This window comes from Trachymyrmex cornetzi, unplaced genomic scaffold (assembly GCF_001594075.2).
Source record: "Trachymyrmex cornetzi isolate Tcor2-1 unplaced genomic scaffold, Tcor1.1 scaffold637, whole genome shotgun sequence".
Classification (NCBI taxonomy): domain Eukaryota; kingdom Metazoa; phylum Arthropoda; class Insecta; order Hymenoptera; family Formicidae; genus Trachymyrmex; species Trachymyrmex cornetzi.
In genome coordinates this window covers 417,373-445,056 of record NW_017299956.1, presented here as the reverse complement: position 1 = coordinate 445,056, position 27,684 = coordinate 417,373, and the positions used below count along the sequence as shown (strand labels likewise).

The 27,684-nt window shown below is 34.7% G+C and overlaps 3 protein-coding genes across 6 annotated transcripts in view; 2 read left to right on the top strand and 1 right to left on the bottom strand.

The window, feature by feature from the left end:
- The window catches only part of LOC108766863 (Down syndrome cell adhesion molecule-like protein Dscam2), a 189,180-nt gene extending 181,379 nt beyond the window's left edge, over nt 1–7,801 (top strand). The window contains exons 20-26 of one of the 2 annotated variants that reach the window (XM_018516397.1): nt 63–517; nt 1,163–1,436; nt 1,594–1,752; nt 2,015–2,169; nt 3,910–4,129; nt 4,709–4,799; nt 5,538–7,801. In XM_018516397.1, coding sequence (XP_018371899.1) covers nt 63–517; nt 1,163–1,436; nt 1,594–1,752; nt 2,015–2,169; nt 3,910–4,129; nt 4,709–4,799; nt 5,538–5,802 — 1,619 coding nt within the window. In that variant the 3' untranslated portion in view covers nt 5,803–7,801. The remainder of the gene's footprint in view (nt 1–62; nt 518–1,162; nt 1,437–1,593; nt 1,753–2,014; nt 2,170–3,909; nt 4,130–4,708; nt 4,800–5,537) is intronic. The other variant, XM_018516398.1, reaches the window with a different exon arrangement.
- A 1,876-nt stretch (nt 7,802–9,677) lies between these two features.
- Nucleotides 9,678–13,488, top strand: LOC108766857 (actin-like protein 6B). Its single transcript, XM_018516390.1, has 6 exons — nt 9,678–9,702; nt 9,802–10,002; nt 11,763–12,200; nt 12,420–12,760; nt 13,140–13,235; nt 13,316–13,488. Exons 1-6 carry the CDS (start codon nt 9,678–9,680, stop codon nt 13,478–13,480), a joined length of 1,266 nt encoding a protein of 421 aa, XP_018371892.1. The 3' UTR covers nt 13,481–13,488.
- Nucleotides 13,489–15,344: 1,856 nt separating this feature from the next.
- Cln3 (CLN3 lysosomal/endosomal transmembrane protein, battenin) lies at nt 15,345–27,120 on the bottom strand. Of its 3 annotated transcripts, XM_018516415.1 has the most exons (10): nt 26,828–27,120; nt 23,523–23,610; nt 23,159–23,450; nt 21,920–23,049; nt 19,800–19,957; nt 18,744–18,902; nt 17,398–17,734; nt 16,955–17,104; nt 16,736–16,876; nt 15,345–16,404 (listed from the first exon to the last, which is right to left on the bottom strand). In XM_018516415.1, exons 4-10 carry the CDS (start codon nt 22,100–22,102, stop codon nt 16,264–16,266), a joined length of 1,269 nt encoding a protein of 422 aa, XP_018371917.1. In that variant the 5' UTR covers nt 22,103–23,049; nt 23,159–23,450; nt 23,523–23,610; nt 26,828–27,120; the 3' UTR covers nt 15,345–16,263. The 3 variants fall into 3 exon arrangements, with proteins under 3 accessions (XP_018371917.1, XP_018371916.1, XP_018371918.1); XM_018516414.1 differs by lacking the exon at nt 26,828–27,120 and adding an exon at nt 25,003–25,216 and having other exon boundaries at nt 21,920–23,450; XM_018516416.1 differs by lacking the exons at nt 23,159–23,450; nt 23,523–23,610; nt 26,828–27,120 and having other exon boundaries at nt 21,928–22,000.
- Nucleotides 27,121–27,684: the final 564 nt, after the last annotated feature.

Genomic DNA, 27,684 nt, shown 5'->3' with positions numbered 1-27,684 from the left:
GCTTGTAACTTACAATCAATATCATAGGGAGCGATTTATAAATCAAAATTTGTCCTTTTCAGTTCCACCTGCGGCGCCATTATTACACGCGACCAGCACCAGCAGCAATTCGATCAACGTACAGTGGAAAAACGGTGACGATGGCGGTTCACCGATTCGCGGTTACATCTTACATTACAAACGCGAGTCCGGCGAGTGGGAGGAGTTTAAGGTGTCGCACAAAGTGAGCAGCTTTGTCCTGTCACGACTCTGGTGCGGCAACGACTATCAGATGTACCTGACGGCGTATAATCGCATCGGCATGGGCAGACCCAGCGAGATCGTCAAGGCAACTACGAAGGGCTCCAAGCCGGATGACTCGCCTGGAACTGGCGACAAGTTTGTTACGGTTAACGTTTCATGGATCACCTTGCATCTCAGCACGTGGAACGACGGAGGGTGTCCCATAACTTTCTTTGAACTGGAGTACAGGAAAAGCGGCGAGGGTATCTGGACGCTGGTCTCGAATAATATAGAGGTATTCGAATGTGACGAAATTTTATTTTGCTAGATATCTACACAATAAAAAGACAAAGTTACTTATCTTTCCTTATAAAAGCATTATGGAAATTATAAAAGTAAAAAAATTTTTCAAATCAATTTATCATCAATTTCAGTCAAATTTTTCTTTACAAAAACGTCAAGAGAAGTCAATATTTATCGCTTCTCTAATCTTTATATAAAATCGTATTTTTTTTTTATAATATATTACACTTTAAATCTCTTTCTAGGAAGGAGATTCTAGTAATAAAATTTTACCTAAAAAAAATTAACTAAATTGGGAAATATATATATAATGTATCATTGTTTAATTCCAATTACTTCGAACTTCAAAATTATTAACGGTTTGACGTTCTTGCTATGGAAAAACGGTTTTCAAGAAATCTAATTAAAAAATAAAGTAGCACAAAATATAGGACATGTATAAATATTTTATTGTGAAACATTTGAGTCACATAAATTCTTTCATAATGCAGACATTTCGGTATTGTCCTTACAAACATAATATTATCATTAATTGGTATAAACAATGATATATCAACTTCTCTTAAAAGACGATTTAATATTTTACATGTGTATTACGGGATTATGATGACCTATATGCAACTTATATATTGTGCAGGTGCAAAAGACGTATACTCTGAGCGAATTGCAGCCGGGGACCACTTATGACATCCGCATAAGAGCCCACAACAATGCCGGCTCGTCGGTGGCTGAGTACAAGATAACGACGTTGCAGCCACACATTAGCACGACCATGTCCGCCATCGAGATCGATCATTACATTCCCCAACACACCTCCGTATATTCGGATCTAAAGCTCATCGTACCTTTGGTGTTAAGTTCGTTCGCAGTCATTGCTGCAGCCGGTGCCGTCTTCTACTGTTTCCGCAAACGTTAGTCTGTCACATGCGCATACAATTTTCTAAATTATAAACAGCAAAAAAATTTGTATAAGAAGTATAATAAATAAAATACACAAGAGTAAACACAGAATATAAATGAATATAAAAGTCATTAAAATACGTTTGTGATATTAATCACATATTGCAGGTCCGTTTATGGGCGACATCGGGAGTCTGCATGACGCGCAAACCGCGGCCGCCCTAGACAATAAGCAGAATATGGAACAGCGTGAACAATATTACGCTACCGTGCGTAAACCGCTACGCTCGCCGATTCACGAGATGGCCACGCTCGAGAAAATACCAGGTGAGATAAGCAGACCAACTTGCGTCAATGAAATCAAACTCGTTCTTTCGTAAAAAATTGACAGTGATATAAAATAAATGCGGGTGTAGTATAGGGCTTTTTCTCTCTCTCTCTCTCTCTCTCTCTCTCTCTCTCTCTCTCTCTCTCTCCCTTTTTTCCTTCTGTCTCCGTCTATCTCTTTGAGAAATCGAGATTACGCGAGGGGCAAACGATTGCAGCCTGGATGTCACTATTAACACCACAACATTAAACATGCTTGTAGAATATTCGGAAGATATCTACCCGTACGCCACGTTCCAGCTAGAGGAAAGTGTTCCTGCAGGAGGCGACAGTCGCTGCAATTCTGCCGCGCCTCTTCAGACCTTTGTCTATCACGACCCTCGTCTCTCCACTGCCGATACCCTTCAGTTACGAGAGGTATCGTCTACTGATTTATGTTATTAGAAGTGCCGTCTTCTCGCTGCACGTTTCTATCCCGTACAATTTCCGACCGTATAATATCTTTGTTTCTTATCTCTAATTCTCCAGTTTCACAATTCGTTTTCTTGACTTCTTTTTTGAAATAAATATTTCACGCAATTTTGGTCGAAATAGCAGTCCACATCTAATATTTTTTTTTTCTAACATAAATAAAATAAATTGAATTTAAAGAAATTTTAGTTAAATTTTTTAATTCTTTAGCGTCTAAACTTTTTGCAATTTAAAATATTCTCGACATAAAATTGACGTAAAATATAAATTACAAAAAGTCGCAATTTTATATAATTAAGATCGTGATGCTGATTTTGGGTTCTACAACGACATAAAAACTATGCATTTATATTCAATCAGACATTGGCGCAAAACGTGCGAGAAGAACCGCGTGAGCATGGCAACTTGTCACCGCTTTTATCATTCACTTTCATACATTCCCAGCTTCGTTACACCTTCGACACCTGCGACACTTGCGACAACTGCATGCGTACCCCGATCAATGCACCGACAATATATCTTATCCTTGCGACGAAAATCGAAATACTTAGCGATCTTCTATGCAAATACTTATAGGTCACTCGCATGCTCAAGATGAGTTTTCCAAGTTTCTTATTTCGCGCGCGATTAATACATGTGATATTACGAATTTTAATTTGCGCGCGAACTTTCTTAATTCTTTTCCAATTCGGAAACGCGGATTTCTCTGTTCCTTTTTTTTCAACTGTGAGCTCGTGACATCGATTAAGTGAGTACCATTGCAAGTTACATTGTTGCGACTGCTGGTCCCATCGTTTCGCTTCGTTTCGCAATTGTCCTGAGACGACTCGTGAATCGAAGTATTGATTACAACAAACTAGACCTATCGAACGCCGTTCGCCATTTACACATATGCATCTATCGCCGAATCTCGTCATAGCTTTACTAGCTGTAGCATAAAAAAACTCTCTCATGATTCATCGCTTCCGTGACTCCTAGTTCGATGAAGTAGAATAGCGTTTCTGTAGAGAAGGTGAAAGTTCATTACTCTTTCCCGTCACAACTAAGTAGAGAATAAAACGAAATGTACATTTCTCGACTATTACTTCAAAATTTTGTAATAAAAAAGCGATTAGCTTTATCTATTTTTTTTTTATTATTATAATAAATTAATCTGTCTTTAATTAATCTCAATTTAATAATGAATAACGTCTTGGTAAAAATGAGTAATGCCTGTAAAAAATTGATTATAATAAAAATTAGAACATGTACAGTCTAAAATGAAATTCTTATTGATAATAAATTATAAGAGAAATTTACTTTCATAAAATACGCATAAATGTGATAGATGTTTAAATATATGGTAATTTATATTTTTGCAAGAGAACATTTTTTTTAATTCACAACTGCTCAAAGATTGTCCGTTTGACTCATGATCAGCAAATCGTATGCGAACATCTTCCACTCTCGGGATTCCCGTGATACGTCGACTCGCTTGAATACATATAGCAATCCTGACGAGATAAAATATTAATCTAATCAGGCGGAAACCCGTGTACTTACGATCGTCGACGATTTTGCTCTAATCTTGAGATCGCTTCTCATGCGATCCGGTAGACACAGATCCACTGACGTGATCGGAGATGCGCGGTGGATGCGCGACACGCGGTGTACCATCTCATAGAAATCAATTCCGTCTGATTGCAGTCGGATTGCAACCGGTACACTAAGGTGCGCGGAGGCCGTTCGTCCTCTGCGCCGTTGCACAAAGCGCACAAGGTCAGTCAGGGCAAGTCCGAGTCGGAGGAGTACGACACCCTGGGCTCGGACAGCGACACGGAAGTCGGGACCAGCAGCCGAACCGAGTCTTCCAATCACCTCGTCGATTCGCACCACTCGGCATCTGCGGCCGACTCGCGTGTCCACAGTATGCAATATTTTCACCTCTTTCTGTCTTTCTTTCTCTTTCTCTGTGTTTCTGTCTCTCTTATTCTCAGGAGTGTAGCAGTAGGATAGAAGGCAACTTCTCGGATTAGAATTAAAGGCTTCGGTTTTTAATTCCTTTTTTAATATTTTTATCAGAGTGCGTTCTCGCTGGAGACTCAGCCCTACGGTATAATTTTTGCTTTCGGAAAATCCTATATTGTAAACATCTAGATATATATAAGCACTATATTCCGATTTCTATTTCCGCGTGGCTCGCGCCTTCCGCTGATTCTAGTTGCGAGCACTTTCGTACTGTTGATATTGTAAACATGGAAGTTCGATGATCACGGTAACGCGTGCACGTTTGTTTTCCCGACCTAATTTTATCCGACGCACGTATGTGTATGCAATATACGCTTCCTTGGTTGCAGTCTTGTCGCACGAACCGATTGATATTGCATCGAGCAACATAGATCCACGATGAAGTTCCCACCGTGAGATCGCGAAAGCACTTGTGATTAATTATTTATTTTCGGTGAATTAGATGTAAAAGACAAAGGGAAAACGTGTTTGCTTACAGACTTCCTGTACCATGGACCAGAATCTAGCACGTCTACAGAACCCTCACCGATTTTTGAGAGAAAATCGTTTCCTGGAAGGGGAAGACCCAAGTAAGTCTATCATTAATCGATTATTAATCTACTTAATCTTTTTCACGATGCTCTTGAATTTCTAAACTGATTGTTTGCTTAGATATCAAAGTTTACAGTTAAATAAAGGCTTACATTTAAATATGTCGTCAAATTCGATACTACGCTTAAGTTTAAGGTATACGATCTAAATTGGATTATTGATCATGAAGTTATTTATAAACTGATGGTTAAATATATTATATAGCCTAAACGCACTTTTACGACCGACTATTACCAACCAAAGGTTAGCAAAAACGAAGGAAAATGTGTTTCATCGAGGCAGATTTGTTATCAAAGATCTCCATAACTCTGGTGGGAAAGCTTTTACGAAAAACTACATAGATTGAAATAACATCTTAGAAATTATTACTTTTTCGTAGTGGGACATAGAGCGGCGTTGTTTCTTTGAAAAACTTAGAAATCCTCCGCCCTCAAACAACGTCATTCTACGTTCCACTACGAATATCTACGAAAAATTAAAAATTTCTAAGATTTTGTCTCAATCTATATACTTTTTCTGTACTTTTTCATAAAAATTTTTTTTCCGCCAGGGAACTACAATATATATTCTTATCAACTTTTAGTTACAGACTTCTTATTGACCAAGCTTGGGTTTTAAGCTTATCCCATATCGTTAACTTTACTGTTAATAGTCTAAATTCCAAATGAAACATGTCCCACTATTTGCAAGATAAAAGAAAAACCGTTTGCATTCAGGATGTTACAGCTGGCGCGTCATACCAGCGAGGAGGCCCGTGCCAACTTCGGGCCAATCTCCGGGCTTGGCCATCCCAAGCACCAGTCGGGCAATCCCTGTGCCAATCGGGACCAGGAGCGTGACGGATCAGGAAACCTGTTCGTCCCCAAGCTGGACCCACCCTCGGGCTTCTCCGACGCGTTTGAGCTAAGCGAGGCCGAGTGCGACTTCGATCGCGGTCATAACAGCCAACGAAACGTCCGTGACTTCGTAATCGCGGTGTAAATACGTGTAAAAGCCTCCGATGCGTACACGGGAATCCCGTCGTAAAATAAAAGAGAAGAGGAGACATTAAAAGTAAATAGAAGAGAAAAAAAGAAGAATATAAAGGAAATATCGCGCGAGATTTATGCAAACCGCGGTCCGTCGTTTCGTTAATGCGAATTGGCGTCTCGTATCCGATCGCCAGCTATTCAAGTGATAATTCCACGTGCTCCTTCGTCCTGCTCCCGGCCTACGTCGATGAGAACGCGTCCGTCAGCTCGACGATCACATGCTCCGTAAACTGCCACCGGCGTTTCCAGCGAGATCGATCCGACGTCAAGATTATTTCTCGGCTTAAGTATTTTAGGGCTACGATTAGGCGAACGATCACGAACGAACGCGCTGCGATTGATCGTAACAAAGTTAAGTTTAACAGAGAGACAGAGAATCTATAAGCTGCCGTTTATTGGTTCCGCTTGGTGGAATCACAAAGTTTTATGTATCGCGTCGTTCGGGTACTTGACAAAGTACTTGAGCGGACCAGGTCGAGTTCTACATTGTTGTCTGTTCTATATCGTGGCGGAAGAATTGAAGCGAACGAAATTCCCGCGAGTCCGCGGAGCGTCTCGACGACGACGATCCGTATAAACTGCCACGTTTTATTCCGCGTTCCGTGTAATAATCCATAGTTAATTAAAAATGGCGGCGTTATACGCGCGATCCATATCCACCTCGGATTTCTTCCCTCCACGCGACGATCTTTATATTCGAATATCTGCCTCCGATTTGTCGAAGCACACAAATACGTACACATTCCCCATACAATCTTCTAATTATTATAATAGCGAAAATACGACGCGAACGCGCGACGACTGTAATTAAACTGTAAAAGTCTAACGGTAACTGCCATCTTACTCTACTACGAAGCGACCAACGACTCCGAAGAGATCTACGATCGGCCGAGATACCCCCGAATCGTTTTCTGACAATTGTACGTGTCTCTGGCGCGAGACACTTGTACATGCATATCGAAGCGAGCAATACGCAACCTCCAAACATTTTTCCTTGTCTTCCAATCATTCTCGTCGATTCGATCAAACATCCATTCATCACACCATCTTCCGCTTCTCCGCGAAGAGTGTTACCGTATATGTCTATGTAAAGAGAAAGTAACGCAATCATTCGTCGTTGTCGTCAGTGTCGTTTTAACTTATCCGCGAGAGACTGAAAGAAGCATTGTAGTTTAGGTTTACACTTGACATCTGTCACAAGAGTGATCACAGGTCTCTGTGGCTTCTGCGAAAGGTAAGCAAGTTTACAACGTCAATGAAAGGAGACTGTCAAACGCGAGTATCGTGAAAGAAACGTCGAATACGGCGAATGTTGAGCGTAAACCTAGTCTTAGTAGACGAGTTACCACGTAGCGTAAACGTAACGACCGAACATAATGTCTGTAAGTTGTCTATTACTACTGTACCCATTGTACACTTCGCTCACAAACTGCCGCGTACGTCACACTCCATCCGAGACCCAGCCCCTCTCCCGACAAATAAAAGAAGAAATGAAAAGGAAGAGTTCGAAGAACACGCAAATGCGATGCCAGTCTGCGTCGATTAACGATCGACGGACCTTAAAGATGATGATGATGATGATAATCTAAGAAATTATTGAAATACACGAGAAGAGTACTATTTCGCGAGTGTTATCGTAATCTCCGCGATACTACGTGTTGCCATCGAATCATTTTCGCCAACACGTCACCCGTTGGCTTGTTGGGTTACCGTTCACACTCGGTCGGGTGACGATGATTTTTCGGCCAGCCGGTTTAAGTGCCCCCATGCCTTTCCCTGTTATTTCGGCCCTCAAGTCATTCGCGCGAGGTGGAGGAAAGCGAAAGGAGTCGCCCTGTTGATGATATATCGTCTATCTTTACGACACACGAAATGATTTACCACGAAATTCGTACTATTGTGTTTTAGACGACTTTAGATTGTTTATATTCTATTTACTTTGTAAAATATACAACACTAATTCCATATTGGAAATGTGCTCGTCTCGTGTCTGTGTTTCTTTACCTGTCCATCTGTTTCCCGTTCATTAAAGTCTAATCGCAAATTTGTTTTGAAAATATCAAATTGATTTACGCTGTGGATAACTGTACGAATGATGTTCATGTCCATTAAGGAGGCCTGACTCGAAACTTTTTAGTCGACTGCGACGTTTCGTCCCGATCCCACATTACTAGACTCATCGGTAAGGCGATGTAGTGTGGGACCTGCCTTAGACCTGGAATGAATTTAGATTGATGTTCTATTTAAAGGGAATTCGCGTGGCTAAGGTGTTCACGCGAATCCGAGCAAGTCCAGTTAGACCTCTGATGGCGAGTCGTCACAGGACTCCATCCCAATGAGGGCGCGATCCAACGGATTGCGTCGGAATGATAAGTATCAGGGACGAACGCGATGCTGCTCGATGCTACTTGGTGCTGCTCTGTGTGAGCGTGAGAGTGTGTTGCAAATACATACTAGGCAGTACGATGGGTTGCGTGGCAAACTTTGCATGGGCAGACGCGATTTTATAGACAATGACAGTGACTTTATAACATAAACTTTATAATATAAATAATAAAATTTTGTAGTATAAACTTTATAATGTATAAAGTCACTGTCATTGTCTATTAAACCACGCTTGGCCATGCAAAGTTTGCCGTGCAACCCGTCGTACTGCCTAGTATGTATCTAACACCCTGTACGAAAGCGTGCATGAGAGCGTATATATTTTAGATCACGTCGGGATCACCAATGTGGATATCTGTACGAATGATGTTCATGCCCACTAAGGAGGCCTGATTCGACTCGAAGCTTTTTGGTCGGCCGCGGCGTTTCGTCCCGGTCCCACACTACTAGACTCATCAGTAAGGCGATGTAGTGTGGGACCTGCCTTAGACCACCTGGAATGAATTTAGATTGATTATCTATTTAAAGGGAATTCGCGTGGTTGCGGTGCTCACGCGAATCCGAGCGAGTCCCGTTGGACCTCTAGTGGCGAGTCGCCACAACGCAAAGAATACAACGCAGCTTTTATAAGATGTAATTAAAAGAACTTTTTTTAATTTTACAAAGGTATTAATTTTATCATCATTCTTTCTCTATGATGTTAATCGATGCTTTTGCAATGTTGATTTTGACCATTTTTACGAAGATCAGATATTTTAACAGTTTGCAAAATAGAATTAATTTTATTTATTAAAAAAAATTTGATATCAGTTTAGTCTTTTTAAAGATAATGGGTATTTAATTGATACGCTCGTCTCAAGTCTGCGGGCCGATGCGTATATAAACAAGAATAAACAATTAATTCTATAAGCGACATGTTAAGTCGGATCTATATTAAAGCATCGACAAACGTGAATAAAAAAAATTATTTAACATAAATTCGTTACGTAACTATTTATAGCATGCTTTGATAATCGATTTTTGTTTGGTGAATGACCTAATTCGTAGACATTAAAAATGTTTACAGCAGTTATTTTCATAATTTTTTCTTTTATATTAAGTGATCTGGCGATTTAATTTTAAATGAATCTATTAATTACTTGAGAAGATTAAATTAAATATTATAATATATTCTACAAACAACCTTATGTTTATCGCTGTAACCAACGATCGATTAGTTTTGAGAGGATATACAGCAATCCTCTCAAGTCGGTAGTGTGTGTGTGTGTGTGTGTGTGTGTGTGTGTGTGTGTGTGTGTGTGTGTGCGTGCGCGCGTGTGTGTGTGTGCGTGCACGTCTACATGTGTGGGTGTATACATATTAAAGGTACATACTACAAGGGTGAAACGGGTGAAATAGTCCGCCCGGGCATGCGCCAAGCTTCCTCTCCCTTCAGATACTATGAGCGGTGGTGTCTACGGCGGTGGTAAGTACGTGGCCGCGCTCCATAATTATTCTAACTAGAAAAAGTATACATTTATACGCTACACTAATTCCACGTGGTTATCCGCGATTATTACGCCAGACGAGGTAGGTGCTATCATCTTCGACGTCGGACACCAGAACCTCCGCGTGGGATATGGCGGCGAGGATACGCCGAAGGCCGAGATCCCGACGACTCTCGGGGTGTGGGAGGAACCCACCGACCCCAGCGGGATTGACTGCAACAATGTCACCAAGAAGCACTACAACGTCGACGTCACGGCTATCCAAGTGCGAAAAAAGGGTATGCTATCAAATTTTAGTTTTTCCAATTTCAGACTTGCAAAAATCAGTTGATTAAATTATTAAATATAAAAATACAAAATATAATTAAATATAATAGAAGTGACACTTCAAAAGCGAGAATGTGTTTTAAATTATCAATTTTGTGTTTCATATAACGATAGTCTACGCATATAATAATACTTCTGCCGTGACTATAATATAATTAAAGAAACTGATATTTTAATTGTTAACATTCTGGTAAATGTTATTTAAATAAAATAAATAAACAAAATTAATAAAATAGCGTAATAAATTATTAATCATTATTAATAAGCCCATAAACCTTCTCTTCGTTATTATATTGTATAATAATAGCTTTAATCGAATTAATCAAATGTAGAAAACAGAATTCTTTCTAAGACATATAAAAATCCTACAAATAAATAAATGTTTTTCCCGCGATTAGTGAAAACTAGATGATAATCAACTGTAGAAATTCTGGGATTCTCTTATTTCAATGAAATTTCATATAAAACAATTTTATTTATATGATACTATATTTTTTTACGTAGAATTACCTTTTGATTGCATCAAAGAAAATGATCTGTATAAAATATTTTTACTTAAAATTTTAATACATATACAATTATTATAAATATTTAGTATTAAAGTAGATAATTCATTTATAATTAATCCCGTTTAGTACAAGATTAATCAGTGTAAGTAGGGGAGACCGGGGCTGGTTGTCGTACGGGGTTGATTGTCAAAATGCTTATAACTCAAACAAGACACGGCAAAAAAATCTCTTTTTTTGACTGTAGATAGTTGATATAATATTAATTTGTTGTGTAAAATGGTTTGCACCACAAGCATTGTATATATTATTTATAGCGATTTTTGAGAAAATGAAGCTGGTAAATTTTTATAATCACCTATTTTGTTGTCTGACAAGTCTTTGGCATTATTAATCGTAATATCCCTGTATTCATAGAAAATGACATATCTTAGAAGATCTTTGCTACAATTAAGTAATCATTATTCTGACTAAGTTTGTGAATACAATCTCTTTTATTAAAAATGGCTATGTGGGGTAGATTGACCAAAATGAGATGACGCGATTAGGTGACAATTAATTTTAATATCTTTAGAGGACACATTTTCAGAGAATATACTTACAAATATATTATATTTCATATAGATACATATTTTTTCATTTTTCATATAGAAACTATGATACAAAAACAAATTACGTATTTTATGATTAAAATAACTATTTTATTTGTATTAATACTATAATTACTATTATTTCTCAAAATATAGAACTGATATTAAAATAAAAATCGTGTTTTTTATATGTGTTGTCCATAACAAATATGCTACTGCCGATCCTAGAACGTGTGACAATCAACCAGAACACGGAGTTAATTTTAGGAATTAACAAATATGCTACTGCCGATCCTAGAACGTGTGACAATCAACCAGAACACGGAGTTAATTTTTCGGAATCATATTTTCGAAGCATCATTTAAAATTAAATAACTTATTTTTATGATGTGATGAATTCACGAGTAATATTTTTTTTAATACCTAAAGGATGTAGGTATATTGTAACGTATATAATATTTCAAAATCAGGCATCCACTTTTTTCTAAAAATCAATAATCAAAAACTGTGACAATTGACCCCGGTCTCCCCTACAACATCATTATTAACAAGTATTTATATTTTACTCACTTTGTTAGAACTTTCGTAATACTGAAAAGTCCGGTTTTGATTTAGATATGGAGATAGTGAGCCTGATGAAGGACGGTATGATCGACGATTGGGACATGTTTGAACGACTGACCGAGTATACATACAAGCAACGACTGCATGCCTTATCCGAGCATCATCCGATCCTGATGACCGAGTGTCCGTGGAACACAAGACTGAAACGCGAGAAGTTATTAGAGCTCATGTTCGAGAAGTTTAATGTGCCGGCTATGTATATCTGTAAGAACGCCGTTTTGGCTGCTTACGCGAACGGTAGGTCTACAGCGATGGTCGTGGACAGCGGTGCCACGCACACTAGCGCAGTGCCGGTCCACGATGGTTACGTTATCACTCAAGGAATTGTCAAGAGTCCTTTGGGTGGCGATTTCATCACTATGCAATGTAGACAGTTCTTCGAAGAGAAAGACATCGAACTGGTACCAGCTTGTCTTGTCGCCAGCAAAGGTAAATAATGTTTCACTAAAAATGCTAAATATGTATGTGGAAGAAATACAATGACATATAACTAGAGATTAGATTATTATAGCTATTTCTTACAGGATAAAATATTAGCAGATTTTTAATCGAAGTTAGAAGATATAAATTAGATTTCAATAAACTATTATATAAAGAATTCTAGTATAATTTCGAAGATTTCTGCTTACTAATTCATGTTTCTTTTAGATGTAATACGAGAGAGAGATCCTCCTCGGTGGACGAAACGACCCGGACCGCAACCATCGTCGTCCTGGCTGAGCTACATGGTGCGAGAGTTGCTACAGGACTTTCAGATGAACTGTTTGCAAGTATCGGATAGTCCCTATGACGAAGATATGGCAAATACTCTACCCATGAAGCATTATGAATTTCCGACTGGTTACAACGATGATTTCGGATCTATAAGGCTCATGATACCCGAAGCTCTCTTCGATCCTAGTAATGTTAAAGGTGTAGGCGCGAGTATTTTAGGAGTTGGCCCTCTGGTCACCACGAGTGTCGGAATGTGCGATATGGATATCAGACCAGTACGTATCTTCACAATCAAATTTGTATTACGTATAAAAAATTTATTTTGATTAGACTGAATTAGAGTGACAACCTTCTTAAGGCATTTTGAATCAATTTTGCTCACGGAAAATAACTTTGTTGAACTATCAAAATAATTACGTGGAGATCTCAAACATGATGAGCAATGTTGCAAAAACATTAACATTCTAGCAATAAGTTTGAGCATCTTATATATAAAATTATTTTGATTCTCTCTCTCTCTCTCTCTCTCTCTCTCAAACAAACAAAACTATTTTCAAATCTGTATCTAACTAAATTTTTAGATACTTCAGCAAAATCGTTATTTTTGAGTATGTACACTATTATTTGTAAAATAATAAGACACTTATGTTGCAGAGTCTGTATGGCAGCGTAGTGGTGACCGGCGGCAATTCTTGTCTTCAGGGCTTCAGTGAGAGACTGAATCGGGACCTGGGCAGTAAAACCCCACCGGTAACTCGATTTGTAATTGATATTAAGTACTTATTACGACGTTTCAAATTTCTCGATTTATAATAATTTAATTTTCACAGAGTATGAGACTGAAAATAATCAGCGCAAACAGCCCAAGCGAGCGACGTTATGGTGCCTGGATCGGTGGCTCGATCCTCAGTTCTTTGGGCTCATTCCAGCAAATGTGGCTGTCGCGTCAAGAGTACGAGGAATCCGGCAAACTCATTTTGGAAAGATGCGCGTAATTAAGTGATGGAGAAATTTGAAAAACGGTTTTCAGTAAATTAATTTTTACTCTCTTATTTTCAGTTTTAAATTAATAATCGCTTCCCAAGTAATGCAAAAAACCTTTGAAAAACATAAATTAAAATTTTAAAAGAAAATTATTCAGACAATTAGGATGTTCTTGCGATATTTTTCGTACTTTTATGTTACTTGGGTAATTTATATATTGATATAATGGAAAGAGAGGGACTCATTAATTTTTTTCATCACAGATACTAATCAAATGTTTTACGCAAACGTTAGAAGCAATTACGTAACAATTCGCACGACGGTGTAACGTAAACCGTCCTCATGAGCAACAATCATCAAACTCATTTCTGAAGCGCCTAAAGTATTATTAATAAAAACATAGAATGTGCTAAAGTTTTTCGCGATTTGCGAGAGATAATTTTTTATAGGAAAGATTTATGCAGGACGTTTCCTCGTAATCTTGCACTATAATTAGCAGAAAGTGCGATTAATCAGAAACACCTTGTATAACGCATAAATTGCGGATAAGCAATGTTTAATCTACAATTCGCTTAAACGCCAGTGTTAGATAAACACATAACACATACGGCTTATAAGAATACAGTTCCTAATTGCTCCGTGCTAATCTTCCATATATCGTATCTTTGAAGAGAAGAATCGCTTCCTGCTAAAGCCATTCCAGCAAACGTAAATGGATACAATATACAATAGATTTATCACGCAATAGATTTTTATTATTTCATTAGTTATCTTTATTAGATATTTATTTACTGAAAGCATAAATACTCGTTTTATACGTTGAGACAATAGAGACATATCCATTATCGTTTTTGTTTTAAGTTATTCTCAAAAAAAGTAACATTATCGTAAAGTAATAAAAATAGTAATAACATCGTACATTCATTATTTACTATTGATATAAAAATATTACACAAGAGTCACGCATTATTAATCTTAGAACTGCATACACATTTTTTGTTGCACACGTAGACTACATGCTGAGTCTCTCAAACACAGTTGGATATTTTTATATGTATAGATACCTAATTCTGGGAAAGCGTATATTTTTCGACAAATCTTTTTCCAGAAGATAAAAGTTCTAATCAACTTGCTAAATTGAAAAATAAATATTTAAACAAAAAGAAATTCTCAAAAATGTTAATGACGAAATCTTGTTGGATCTCGCAGATACATGTGTGTAGTTCTGGGTTTAAGAAGCTGGCGCAGATATTTTCATAAAGAAGAAATATTGCTTGAATTAAAAACCGGTGGACTATTAAATGTGACAGATAGCACAATTTAAAAGAGCAGCAACTTAAAATTCTAGTAAATCAATTCTTATTTCTCAAATCGCTCAGAATATTTCAATTACTACTTTATATATTTTACTTAGGACATAATTTATTCTATTTTTAATTTTGCAATTTGAAACTTGTAAACAAAAAAATTTATATTTGTCGCTATTATAAATATTACATAAAGATTGGATTCTTATAATATGTTAAGTTGCTGCTTTCTTAGATTGTATCGTTGAAACAATCATATATAGGCAAAAACAGAAAAATATTGATTATCTTGACTCCAAGTCACTTTATTAAAATCGACGTATATATCTATAATACTTAGAATCACAATCTTTTAATCAAAAAATGTAAGAATAATCTAAAATAGATATCAATATATCAAAGTAGAAATGTGGTAGTTCGAACCTAGTAATTTTTATATCTAATCACAGGAGTGAGTAAAAAGACGGTGTAATCCAAGTGCGCGTTATTATTTCTAATTAATCGGTAAGGTCAATTCCTTACAGTAGCTACTAATACTGAGATATCCTCAAATCAACGAGCGATTTGTTCTCGACGGTGCGGAATCTTGAGAACGCACGAAAATACTTGCGTATTTCGTTTCATCGCAACAAGTCGGAAATATTATGGAAACGATGTAAAGATCAACAACTAATAGTAATCTCGGAATATATCTCTACGATATCAGCACTAAACAGGTCTACAGTACAAGTCAAAATTTAGATATGTTTATAGAAGAAATATAGATTTACAGTACAATTTTCAAAATTTATACGCATATCGTGAAACAAATAGTATCTATAGTACAGCAGGATCTAGAGAGAAAGAAATTCTTTCGTTCCGCAGCGAAAACACAGATGGTATTCGTGTATTACATGTTACGTCGCCTATATATATTATGTATATTTAATATGCGACATGTACTGCAATATGCCCTGTTCCTAATCTTTTAAACGTTTGTACCGAATAAAGCTCGGATATTTGTAATTGTAATACATCGTAATCCAATGTGAACTGCTTAAAAGGCGCTTATAATGAATCTACAATATTTTTGAAAGCGACACGGTTATGACTTTAAAAATATCATTTAGGAAATATTTAATAAATATTAATATTTATAAAATATATTAAAAGTAATAAACTATATCAAAATTCATCACCGTGCCGCCTGCATTCTGAACGTTTGCTTTATTAATATTTCCTCAAGATTTCGTAGATTCGAATACTCCCACAAAGCTAAAAGTTTAACCGGACCGGAATTAATTTTATGATCCGTTAATAATTTTATGATCCGCGAACGCGCGATTAAACAATTGCATACATTTGACCTACATGCAATCGTTAAATTAATAAAAGAAACGCTTCATATTCGCCGCTAATCATCGGCATATTGTGTTGAGGAACTTTTTAAAGTAAGTTTCCGCAGAAACTTTGTTTCACTAAGTATCGGGTGAACCATCACGATATCTTTAACTACCTAATCGCGTCGGTTGCGGTAATTTACAAATGGCATTGTGAACAGGCATGGACAGCCAACCGGCCAACGCAATTCCGATAGAGTCTGCCATCGACGCGATTCCCAAAGAAGCTTCGCGATCCACCTTTGGAATCTATAAGAAATTTCACGCCAAATTAATTTTAAGTAGTATTGAAAAATATCATTAGATGACATTTTTTTATAAAATTGTAGAGGACTCAACGAATTAATTTTTTGCAAAATATAAATTAACAGTAATATTACATCACTATTCTAATTTCCCACTCGACAATATAAATGTATTGTAATACATGTTGTGTATAATAGTTACATTGCTGAAATTATAACATAAGAAATTGTAACATTAATATAAGTTACTGTTAGTTTATGTTTTGCAGGTTTTGTTTGATTTGCATAGTTTTTAATTTTAACTTATTTCTTAAATAAAGATGTAGCATCATTACCTCAGTCGACATTCGATAGAACGTGTTCACATATGCTCCGCCGCCAAGCAAACCCTCCCACAATACAAGAGCAAAAACGATCCATATATTTGGTATGAAATAATAGAGGGTCTCGAAGAAAAAGAGTATAACATTAAAGAACTAAAAGAAATACAATGAGTTTTAGATCGTATAATCTGTATTTTTTATTCGACTTCCTGATTCCGGAAGTTTTATTACCTGCAACACGGACATAATCCAAATTTTATTAATGGTGACCAGGTTCACCGATGACCTCGAGATAAATACACCTATTTGATAATCCACTTGGAGCCATCTGTATTGTTCGGAGTGTGTCAACCAAATATCTTTGAATTCGATAAGCTCGTACTATAAACAAAGTTTCGCTTAATTATGAAATTAATGAGCTAAATAATATATTCGCAATGATGAAGCTGATAAGTCATAGACGATGCCTGACGATGTAATTCCTGCATATACTTTCCTCTTAAAAATCAAAATAGGAATTGATTTGATTTAACAAGAGCATAAATAAACGTGGCAAAATTATATAATGTTTACAGAAAGAAAAAGATTGTAGGTATATAATTAATAGACAAGCAAAGTAAAGATATGTGCATATATAGTGAAAAAATATGGAGATTGTAGCGGAATGTCATTACCAAGCCTTGATTGATGAAGTATTCAAATAGGTAAACGAGCCCAAGTGGTATCATGTACTTCAGCAAGCCAGGTACTAAATTAATCTTGTCCCTGAAAGTCTTTTCAGGGATCTTGATGATTTGTTCTTGACTATCGATGCCGTTCTTGGTGATTGGAATTCTGGTGTGCGTCGGGTGTTTGAGGATAACCCAGAACGTGATCGCTTGCAAAAATGGCACTACCAACATGACTAACAATGTATTCTCGATAGATAGTACCAAGGTGAGCCCAGCGTAAGATACAGCGCCGATTACCCCGGCACCGCCCGTGCCCGATGACCATGTCGAGATCACTTGCCTGCGAGAAAATTAATAACAATTAATGATAAGAAAATTCCAAACATCTGAGAAGCTGATAAAATAATAGCTAAAGAGACAGAAGTTAAAATTAATATAAGCTTATCTTACAATTTTCGCATTTCAAATCATCTGACATTAAACCTTAATAAATAGGTTACTCGTTATCTAACGAGTGTTTGTATTACGCGACTCTTCCGCTTTTGCATTTGTCTAAAATGACAGTACAACATCTTGAACGATAGAATAATTCCCAGTGTAGGTTCTTTTACGTTTTACAAGAGAGTGATCAGTGATTAGATTATGATTAGCCGTCGTAATTGCTACTGTGTAGTTATCCACGTGATTATAAACGTGATTACAAACCTATGTCCAAGCTGGTAATCTTTACCCGTGCAGTCTTTTATCTTATTTTTCTTGATATGATATAAATCGTGCACGTATATTTCATATGTATACTTTTAGATCTGAACTCGCTGGCGTTGCATTATATTATCGCTATTTCTCTGTTACTGTTTAAATATTTATACTACAATTCTGGAAATATATTCGCCGTCGTGGCAACAGATGACAAACTCTGACTCTTAAATATGCTGCCTCTTAAATTGGAGCCGACTGCTTCTTAAATAAAAACTTTATTGCCCTTCGACATTCTACCTTATATTTTAATATACGTTAAAAGTGTAAATTCTACACTTCTTACATCTTTTTTCATTCCTTCTACTGTTCCCAAAAAATTACTTTCTAAAGCATAGAAAATTATATCCCAAAAATGAAATTGTCTACCTTCATTTTATACACGCATTTGTTTTAAATATAAATTACACTTATTACAATTAAATTAATATAAAAATTCTATGCAGCGAGAAGCTGTTAAATCGATGATCTATATATTTCTGCCGAGAGCTATAAAAAGTTTCCGGTGTATGCAAACAAGCGAGAATGAATATAACGCATCTGTAATATGGTAGTAACAAATAGACAGTATCAAATGAAATGTACACACTTACTTGGAAAACTGATTACTGTAACTGAGAAGAGTAACTTCACCCAAGCCGGAAGAAAGCGACGTTATAACGACGCCCATAATAGCGATCCATTCGGTAGTACTCAACGACACCATGATGAATCCTGCAGCGGAAAATAACACACAGGTAGCCAGTCGAGCACTGTAATTAATGAGTCGATTGATCGATTAGCGATTAACGGTTGGGGCCGGTTGCTTGTACAACCGCGGAAAGGACTTACGCGATATCCGAGGCTCCGTTGTGCGCCGGATGAGAGAGGTTTTTAAAAAAGGAAAGGAAATATATCGAGAGAAAAAAGACAGTGAGGAGTAATAACACTCGGATTGCACGCTCGATTTTATATTTGATTAATTTTCCATATAATTTGTGCACTTTGGACAAATCTTGAATTTTTTTCTAAAAAATGTATACGTCTTATAAAAGAAATTCATTATTAATCTAATTAATTAGATAATATTTAAAAAAAATTATTTTACATAAAAATTTAGATGTACTGATAATTTTTTTACATTATATGTATACGAAAAAAATGAAGGCATTTAGAAAGTTAATACTGCTAGTTAAGTTAAATCCAGTGTGCTACGGTTTTGTTTTAATCACCTTTGGTATTTGCGTTTTATCTTAGACTATACTAACATAACTAAGCTATACTAACATAACTAATCTTGAGCTATAATATTATATGGAATACCCGAGCGTGGAATCTCTGCAGATGTCAAGATAAGACATTTTAATCTTACAGAAAAATGTTCGAATATTAATACAATAAATTACACAACGCGAGAAAAATTGTGTAGAATCTGGAAGACAATAAAATGTTTTGCGAAAAAAATGAGTCACACGTTGCGTTCAGTTCTGTCATCACTTCAATTATATTTAATGAGATTTAATAATTTTATGGGAGGTAATTTGTTTTGTAGTGTTCACTGGCTTTATTCTGACAAGTAATCTCTGGATAACGCTAAGATGCACAAGAGTGCACTTCGTAGCATTAAAACGCAGTTAAAAGAAAAAAAAAGGAGAAATAAAGATACTCACTGCACTAGAAATGGTAGAAACGGCGCCGTTATCTTGATTGCCAGTGCTGGCAGAATGTCTGCCAAAAGTATGGCACCGGTTGAAACCGTGTTGCATGTACGAGTCGTGTTCGATTGATGTTCCGTCATGTTCATGTCGTTTGTGCTTGACGTGTCATTCTAGAAGAACATAAGAATATTTATAATTACTAATACATATTCATTTGAAATAAAAATTAAAGAGAAAGTATTTAAAACAATTAAAAAATTTTAAAAAGTATTTGAAAAAGGAGAGATTTTCCGAAAAATTTAATTTGCATACTATCTTTATACAAATTTTTGGCAATATTAAAGATCTCGTTTTTCAATTTTTATTCTTTTTACAATAAGTTCGCTTCAAAATATAAGAGTAATTTTTGTTTTATGCAGTAAACAGAACGTCAAAAATAATAACGTAATTAATATTTTACGAGTATAATATTTCTGCACGTGACAAATTAATTCTTGTTACACCTGTCTGGTTTACATAACATGTGTAACAATTCAAAAAGTTCGATAAAGAACAGCTGTCTACCATAAATACGACGCAAAAAACACTGGTTGCACAACATAATAGTGTCATGCTGCTTTATCGATGACACGTTTTTTTCACTCGGAAATCCGGCCGGACGACATAAATTATTAAAGTACGACGATTTTTCTCGTTTAAGAGGACGTTGAATCATTACACTATTAGAAACATTATAGCGCGGATTTATCAATTTATATTGCTAAACTGCGTAAAACCGAATGATTAAATCAATTGGAATGCACAATTTGCATAATGCTAATTATAATGTTGGTCTACAAATCGTTAGAAAATTTTCCATAGAACTTGCACGAATATTTAATTACATTTCAGATTGGTATCGTATATCGGCACGAATTTAATCGATACATAAGTTGTTAGAATCACATCATTGACCTAGACCACACAAAGTTGAAAATTACCAATTGATATTTTGATCAATGTCAATTGCAAAAGACTGACTTAAGAAGAAAAATTATTAATATTTACTCTTATTAATTGTGTCAATTCAGTTGTAGTTATTTTGTGCGAATATTCGAGATTAATTTTTATATTAAAAATAACGAATGTGCACACACATAACACACACACAAACTAATATAACTTTTATTTAATGTTAAATTAATTGTAAATTATTTATCATCTGAAGTATAAATTGTTACAATTAATTAACAAATAGATTTACTGTGTTTCATCAAATAAGTAAGTCGAGTAGTTTCTTAATAATAATAACTTTATATGTTCTTTGTTTGCAACATTGCACTTTCAAATCTAGATTGATAAGTCTGTGTGTATTTATAAATAAGATATCTTACGTGAGCTTTACTAAGAAACGCATTATCGGATACCGTTTCTCATATTGTTCAACTAATTTCTAAACTGATTGATAACAGATCATTTTCAAGAAAATATGGAGATAACTTTACATCCGATAAAAAATTATTAATTAGGTAAAAATTAATTTGATTACACAATTAATTTGATTACACAATTATCTCATAAAGCTGTTCTTTATCGAACTTTTTGAATTGTTACACATGTTGATACAATAAAAGAAACAAACTATATCTGTTTCACTTCAACTTATTGCACTGTGTGCATTAATTCAGAGAATTTAACCATCAAGAATAGGCCTAATATCATCTTTATCTCGCCTGAATTTCAAAGATTAATCTCAAATATTCCATTGAATCTTAAAAGTTTATTAGAATAAACGTTCCAAATTATAACTTTATGATAACCTTAATCTAATTATATTTATTTTGAAACACTATGTATGATTTTCTTAAATAATGTTAGAATTTTAATCCAAAAAATAGTTATAATTCTAAATTAAGATAATTATTTCTTTTTATAAACAATGCGCGAGAATCATGAAAAAGTATTCAATTTGTATTTTAATATTAAAAGTATTATAAATAATTTGTTAAATTATTAGTTCTAATTTAATAAGAATATAATTTGAAGTGATATAATTTTTTAATTTATTTTCTCCAAGTTTTATCAGATTTAAAGGGAAGCCTCCAGCTTTCTTCGCGCGACAAATAATAAAAAAAAATCATATGACTACTCACTTGTTCACCGAATTTGCTCTTTAGGATGTCGTGGGCCGCGCTGAGCATCACGACATAGCCGTAATTGTTGCATAGACCTAGGATCCAGAATGCTACGAGATTGCGCCATTGTACCTTCTTCAAAATAGCTTCTTCGTCGAAAAAATTCTTGGTATTCGAAGTTGTCAGAACATTTTTATTCATTTTGAAGACCAGTTTCGAGAAGGGTACTTTTTTGCTTCTACTGATCTTATTCCGTTTTCTTCCTCGTTTTTTTTAAATTTTACCAATCGTCGTTTTTCTTCTTTATTTATCTCGTTCTGTCTCCTTATCTCTGTCTTTCTTCTTTCCTTATTACTTTGATAACCGTTCTTTTCTTTATCTTTTTCTTGGAGTACGTGCACGCCTGCTAAATCGGTTTGCTACTTGTAGAGTCGCTGTCCTTTTTCTTTTTTCTCTATCGGTCTATCTCTTTCTTACTAATTTTCTCTTTTCCACTTTCCGTTGCTTCGCTTATTCTATCGTTATCACCGTTTTGTCTTCAGTTTCCCTTGACCGAGCGACTGACTTGGCAGTTGCTTATCTTTTTAGACTAAATGTAGCGTTCAGACTTAAGAAACTTTATGTTGATAATCGCAGAATATAACATGAGAATAATTTTTGTGTTCAACATAACGTTGTTTGGCTTATGTGTAAGGTTAGTGATTGATATCGACTCGCTGTTTTACAGTGAATTATTCGCATAAACCAAAGCGTTAAGTACAACGTATTTCGTTTTTCACAAAGAAAAAGAGATCATTTCGCTCTAATTAAAAATACGATAACTACATATTGTTTCTATCGATTCTGCAAATCCTGCATTGGCCTGCCTTTTACAGTAATTGACTTAAATCACAATAGTTTAGGAGGTTGCTGATAAAAAATCACATGAAATGGAACACAACCCCTTTTTCTTCGTAACTGAGAGAATATTCTTGCGATGAAGAAAAATACATATTATCTCGGTTGATTCTGCAATGAGTTCTCCAATGGCCTTCTGTGTAATCGATGAATATGAAAATACCTCAGCTACTATGAGTCATGAATCATCCACAGAACACGTGATACTAACATTAAGTTCAATGTCTTCCTTCGTAAACAGAAAAAATATTCTATTCAAAAATAAATATTAGACTAATACCACAAATACTTCGATTTCAATATTTATCAGATATTCTCTTGATATTTAATCGAGAACATAGCAAAATGTAACTTTCTTACAAGTCGCGTTTTCCTTTGAGACTTTACTATATAAAAAAATCCACGACCTACGATGCGCTGGATGCACTTTGCTCGAGAATAACACCAGTTTGCGATTTCTACCTTCAGTTACTTTCTCGCTCCACCGTACGTGCACATTCAGGCTTCGAGGAACTTCTCCAATCTTTCTCCTCCAACTTTTCCTTTCTGTCACGAATGCACTTCTTTTAGGATGCTAGGATAGTAGATTGTTGACACCGAATTTGAAATTGTGCTCCTCACAATTTTCTCGATGGATAAATGGCGCTTATTTCTATTTTGGAATTGTGTGACCAGGTTAAAAATTTGAGGAACAAACGATGATTGAAGATCAAGATCATCTTACCGCTAAATTTGGATATCTCTAATGGATGAACTTTCCTCTCGAATGCAGGTTTTTGCATAGATCGAGCAAATCCTTCGAAGTTCAGCGACTGTTAATGAAAAAGATAGAATGAGATAATTACAATCATACTGATTGGACAATAATAATTGCTGATGAATTAAAAAAAAAATATGTTCGCATCGACATGTCTTAGAACAATATATGCATGCTCAAGATAGAAATAGTACATTAATATTTATAGCTACTTTAAAGATAACAAATAATTTACATTTGCATTATATCGTATAAATGTACCATTTTAATGCTTTATATTATTTTTAATCATATATATTTATATCTCTTACTCCGATTCTTACATAAATTTGCATCACATTCAACGATCACCTCTATGTCTAATACTTTCAAGTGCCTCCAGTTAAGTGATACTAAACTGCATTTTCTACGCTACTATTCAAGGATAGGATTATCGCGCATTTTCGCACGAACAGACATAAGGAAACCCAATACTATCTTATGTATTATTCGTGGAATTCGCGTTATTTAATTTCCCTAACATTCGAATAAGCACGAATAATTTAATCTGGAAATTCATGTTCACATGTGTGCATTTTATGAAAATGAATTTCGAGGAATTTCAAATTGTATTATACAGGTTTTTTCAAGTTGATAGTATTTTTAGAAAAGTGACGTGTTGGAAAATTTTGGAGTGTTCCTATACTCAAAATGTTATCTTACAATGTCTTACATCAATGTTATCTTACAAGTCATATTACATGCGTATTTTTATTACAATATGCGTGCCAATGTCTTCGATTTATTTTGCACGTGTCGTTTTATATGAATTTAAATTTCGTCATTTATAACGTCATTAATATGACTTGTAAGATAACATTGATGTAAGACATTGTAAGATAACGTTTTGAATACAGGAACACTCCAAAATTTTCTAACACGTCACTTTTCTAAAAATACTTCTGCAATAATTTTACCATTATTTTATAAATACGTATGACGTATAAGCAAACATACTTTTCCAATAAAACGCAAATTTAAACTTGAAACTAGAAGAAATATATCGTCTATCTATTCTTTCTTTTTTTTTATTTGTCAATACTTCTGTGTAAACTTTTCCACTATCTTCCATGTTTATTGCAACGCAATTGTGTCGTAACAAATAGCGCAGATTGCAAAACATGTTATCTAAGAAAAGGAACAACACAAAAATGAGCAAAATAAACATTCCTGAATGATTTTTGTTTGTGTAACGAAGCACTTATTACGGTTGTTGAAAACGAAATGAGAGATAATAAAACAACAAGTGCGTTTTGGCATAATTTGCTTTTGTTTGCTTTAAACGCATCGATGATTTAAGTCGCTAATTTTTAAATCTTTTCTTAGTACGGAATAAAAATAAAGTAAGTCATGTTCACAGTTTGTTATCTCATGTTTCTCAAGAGGTTATTGCATTCGTTTTTTATACCGCTATTTGTCAGTCATATTCTGGCCGTTAATTTTTTTTAAGTAATCCACTTCCGAATGACTTCCCACATCTCCGATGTCAATCCACACGCTTTATCACGACTCACATCCGCTAAGGATAACAACTCGCTGCACAGTTTGCATGCAATGACTTTTGGACACACGACTGACGTGTATTTCGTACGCGATTACATGTTATAACTGTCCCATCTTCAACAATATTCAGTTGATTGTGCAATATAATCGCGACAATATTATTATATTGATAAAGGAAGCCCACTAAAGCGAAACTCGGTCAAATGAAATCTTCAAGCCCGAACGAATCGACTAAATAAGTAAATTTAGTCATTAGTACTAACACTTTGGACTTGTTCTGTATGATTGTTGAAATGCAATTTACTTTCTTATTGTACTGCATTATTTATTCAAGGGCCATGACTATTATTTAAACGATTTTATTTACGTATGCAGTTCTTTCTCGGTGCATATTGACTTCCACTTCAATTATTTAAAAACATCGCTTGCGATAAGACAATTTTACTTCTTCTAATCGAAAGATATTATTGGTGTCAATAATTAATGTCAACAAAATCGAATAATATAATCTATATAATATTACTAATAATAAAATGTATATAAAATAATAATATAATAATTTTCATTTCCTTTATCGTCAAAGTGTCAAACTAAATTACAATTGAAATTAAGACTTAAAACGTTTTACTAATGAAATTGATCCTAAATGATCTGCTTGTAATAAGTAGCATCTAGTATTACAAACCTCGTATACCATTACAAATCTAGTATTACTATATATATGGTCTTTGTAAAACAGAGATTTATTATTAGTCGACTAGCGAGTCCACGGTGACGACTTAAATAGATCGGACTGACTGGAATACTATGGCTGCGTTCCACTTAACGCTCGCAACGCTCACGAGCATCGTTTGTCCTTGTTTAACATTTGATAAACGACAAGGATAAAATAATTCCACGAGTATTGTGAGCGTTAGGTGGGACGCAGCCTATTTGTTTATTGTGCTTTTATCGTTTTGCTCCTAAACCGTTCTATTAAATTTAATAATAACGCGTAGCTGTAGAAGATATTTATTCATATAAGCTATTGAAATAACTCAAACATAAATGCATTCGTCCATACTAATTAATTATTTTTTTAATATTTTCATATAATAATAATTATACAATTGTATTTTACACTAAATATAAATCTTTAGGATTTTGAATAAAAATTAAAACATCTGTAGAAAAAATACGAAGAAAGCATGACGAATACTGTCTTTCGTTAACTTTGTAATATAATCTAAACTATTGTATTTATATAATGAAATCACGAATGAAACTTAATTGAAAACGATAATTAAATTTTGTATTATCTGTGTGATATAGTTACATCCAAGATTTATAATTAGGGCAGTATACTGATGTTCATGTTAGTTATCTTTCTTTTTCTCAACGAAAATATGATAGAAAAAGAAAGATAATAATCGTGAATGACACACATCAAGTTAAAATTCAGAATTACAAATTGTGGACAGCATTATAAGCTTAATTATAGTCAATCTTTTAATATAAAAAAGGAACTCTTATTATAATTTAAATATCAATTTAAATATCAAATATTGCAATATATTAAAGTTTTTATAAATATGAAAGTAAAATATAATATAAAATATAATTATGATTAGAACAAAAAATTAACTTGAACTTTGCACATTATAGAGTTGTAATAGAGATTAAATACATGTAACAGAACCTTTTTTTCTTAATGTAATGTATAGTTTTCAAATAATCGCAAAAATACTCACTCAAATTTTATCTGAAGAATCCAGTAAGGGATAGATTAAAGAATCTGTTATACAATAATTTTTATCACAAATAAAACAATCACAATATAAAACGAGCAAGTCATAATGGTCTCAAAAATGGCAGCGTGCAACTCCAAATCGAAATTACCGAATACTAGCAAAGAGACTGAGATGATTATTGTCCCAAAAAATCACAAAGTATCTTGAGAAATAATTTAATCGCCGTCGAAGTTTGATATTACGATCGATAAATACATAAAACCCGCAATCGGTATACCATGGCTCTCACGACGAGTTTCAGTTCCAGAATAAATGAATTCTTGACAAAATCGGTAGATATACGTCGACGTAAGCGCAACCACTCGGTAGGATTCACAACGGCATTTCGTTCTTGAATGGTTCTGAATCATTCGTGACTCGAGCCGCCGTTTAGTCAACTCCTGACCGTCGAGCTGGTCAGAACTTATCTGTCAATAACAATAATGCAAGCGGAAGAAAGAAAAATAGGAAATAAAAGAACAAATTTTTGTAATCAATAAAAAATTCTTTTAAAAGATAATATACGTAACAAAACACATGTATTAAAATTTAATTAGCAAAAAATAATAATAAAGTTAGGCAGTAAAGATAAAAGAGAGAAAAGGCAAAAACAATTTTATTGATTCCTGAAAAAATTTGTTAACAAAATTAAAGAAATATAAAACTAAATCAAAATTACAAAAAAAGAAATAATTATAAAGAAAAATGAAAATAACGTTTTCAATAAAAACTGTAATGAATGAAATAGAATTAAAGAACAAAGAAATAGTGTGTAAAACTTATTTTTGTTAAGAAAATGTAATGTTGGCTCAATCTAA

What these genes read in the sequence shown, in the direction of transcription:
- LOC108766857 (XM_018516390.1), top strand. Translation starts at nt 9,678, where the DNA reads ATGAGCGGTGGTGTCTACGGCGGTG. An exon ending in TTGTCTTGTCGCCAGCAAAG is followed by an intron (nt 12,201 to 12,419) that starts GTAAATAATGTT and finishes TGTTTCTTTTAG; the next exon opens with ATGTAATACGAGAGAGAGAT. An exon ending in GCGATATGGATATCAGACCA is followed by an intron (nt 12,761 to 13,139) that starts GTACGTATCTTC and finishes CTTATGTTGCAG; the next exon opens with AGTCTGTATGGCAGCGTAGT.
- Cln3 (XM_018516415.1), bottom strand. Translation starts at nt 22,102, where the DNA reads ATGAATAAAAATGTTCTGACAACTTCGAATACCAAGAATTTTTTCGAC. An exon ending in AGAGCAAATTCGGTGAACAA is followed by an intron (nt 19,958 to 21,919) that starts GTGAGTAGTCAT and finishes ATGTTCTTCTAG; the next exon opens with AATGACACGTCAAGCACAAA. An exon ending in ACTTCATCAATCAAGGCTTG is followed by an intron (nt 17,105 to 17,397) that starts GTAATGACATTC and finishes CTTTGTTTATAG; the next exon opens with TACGAGCTTATCGAATTCAA.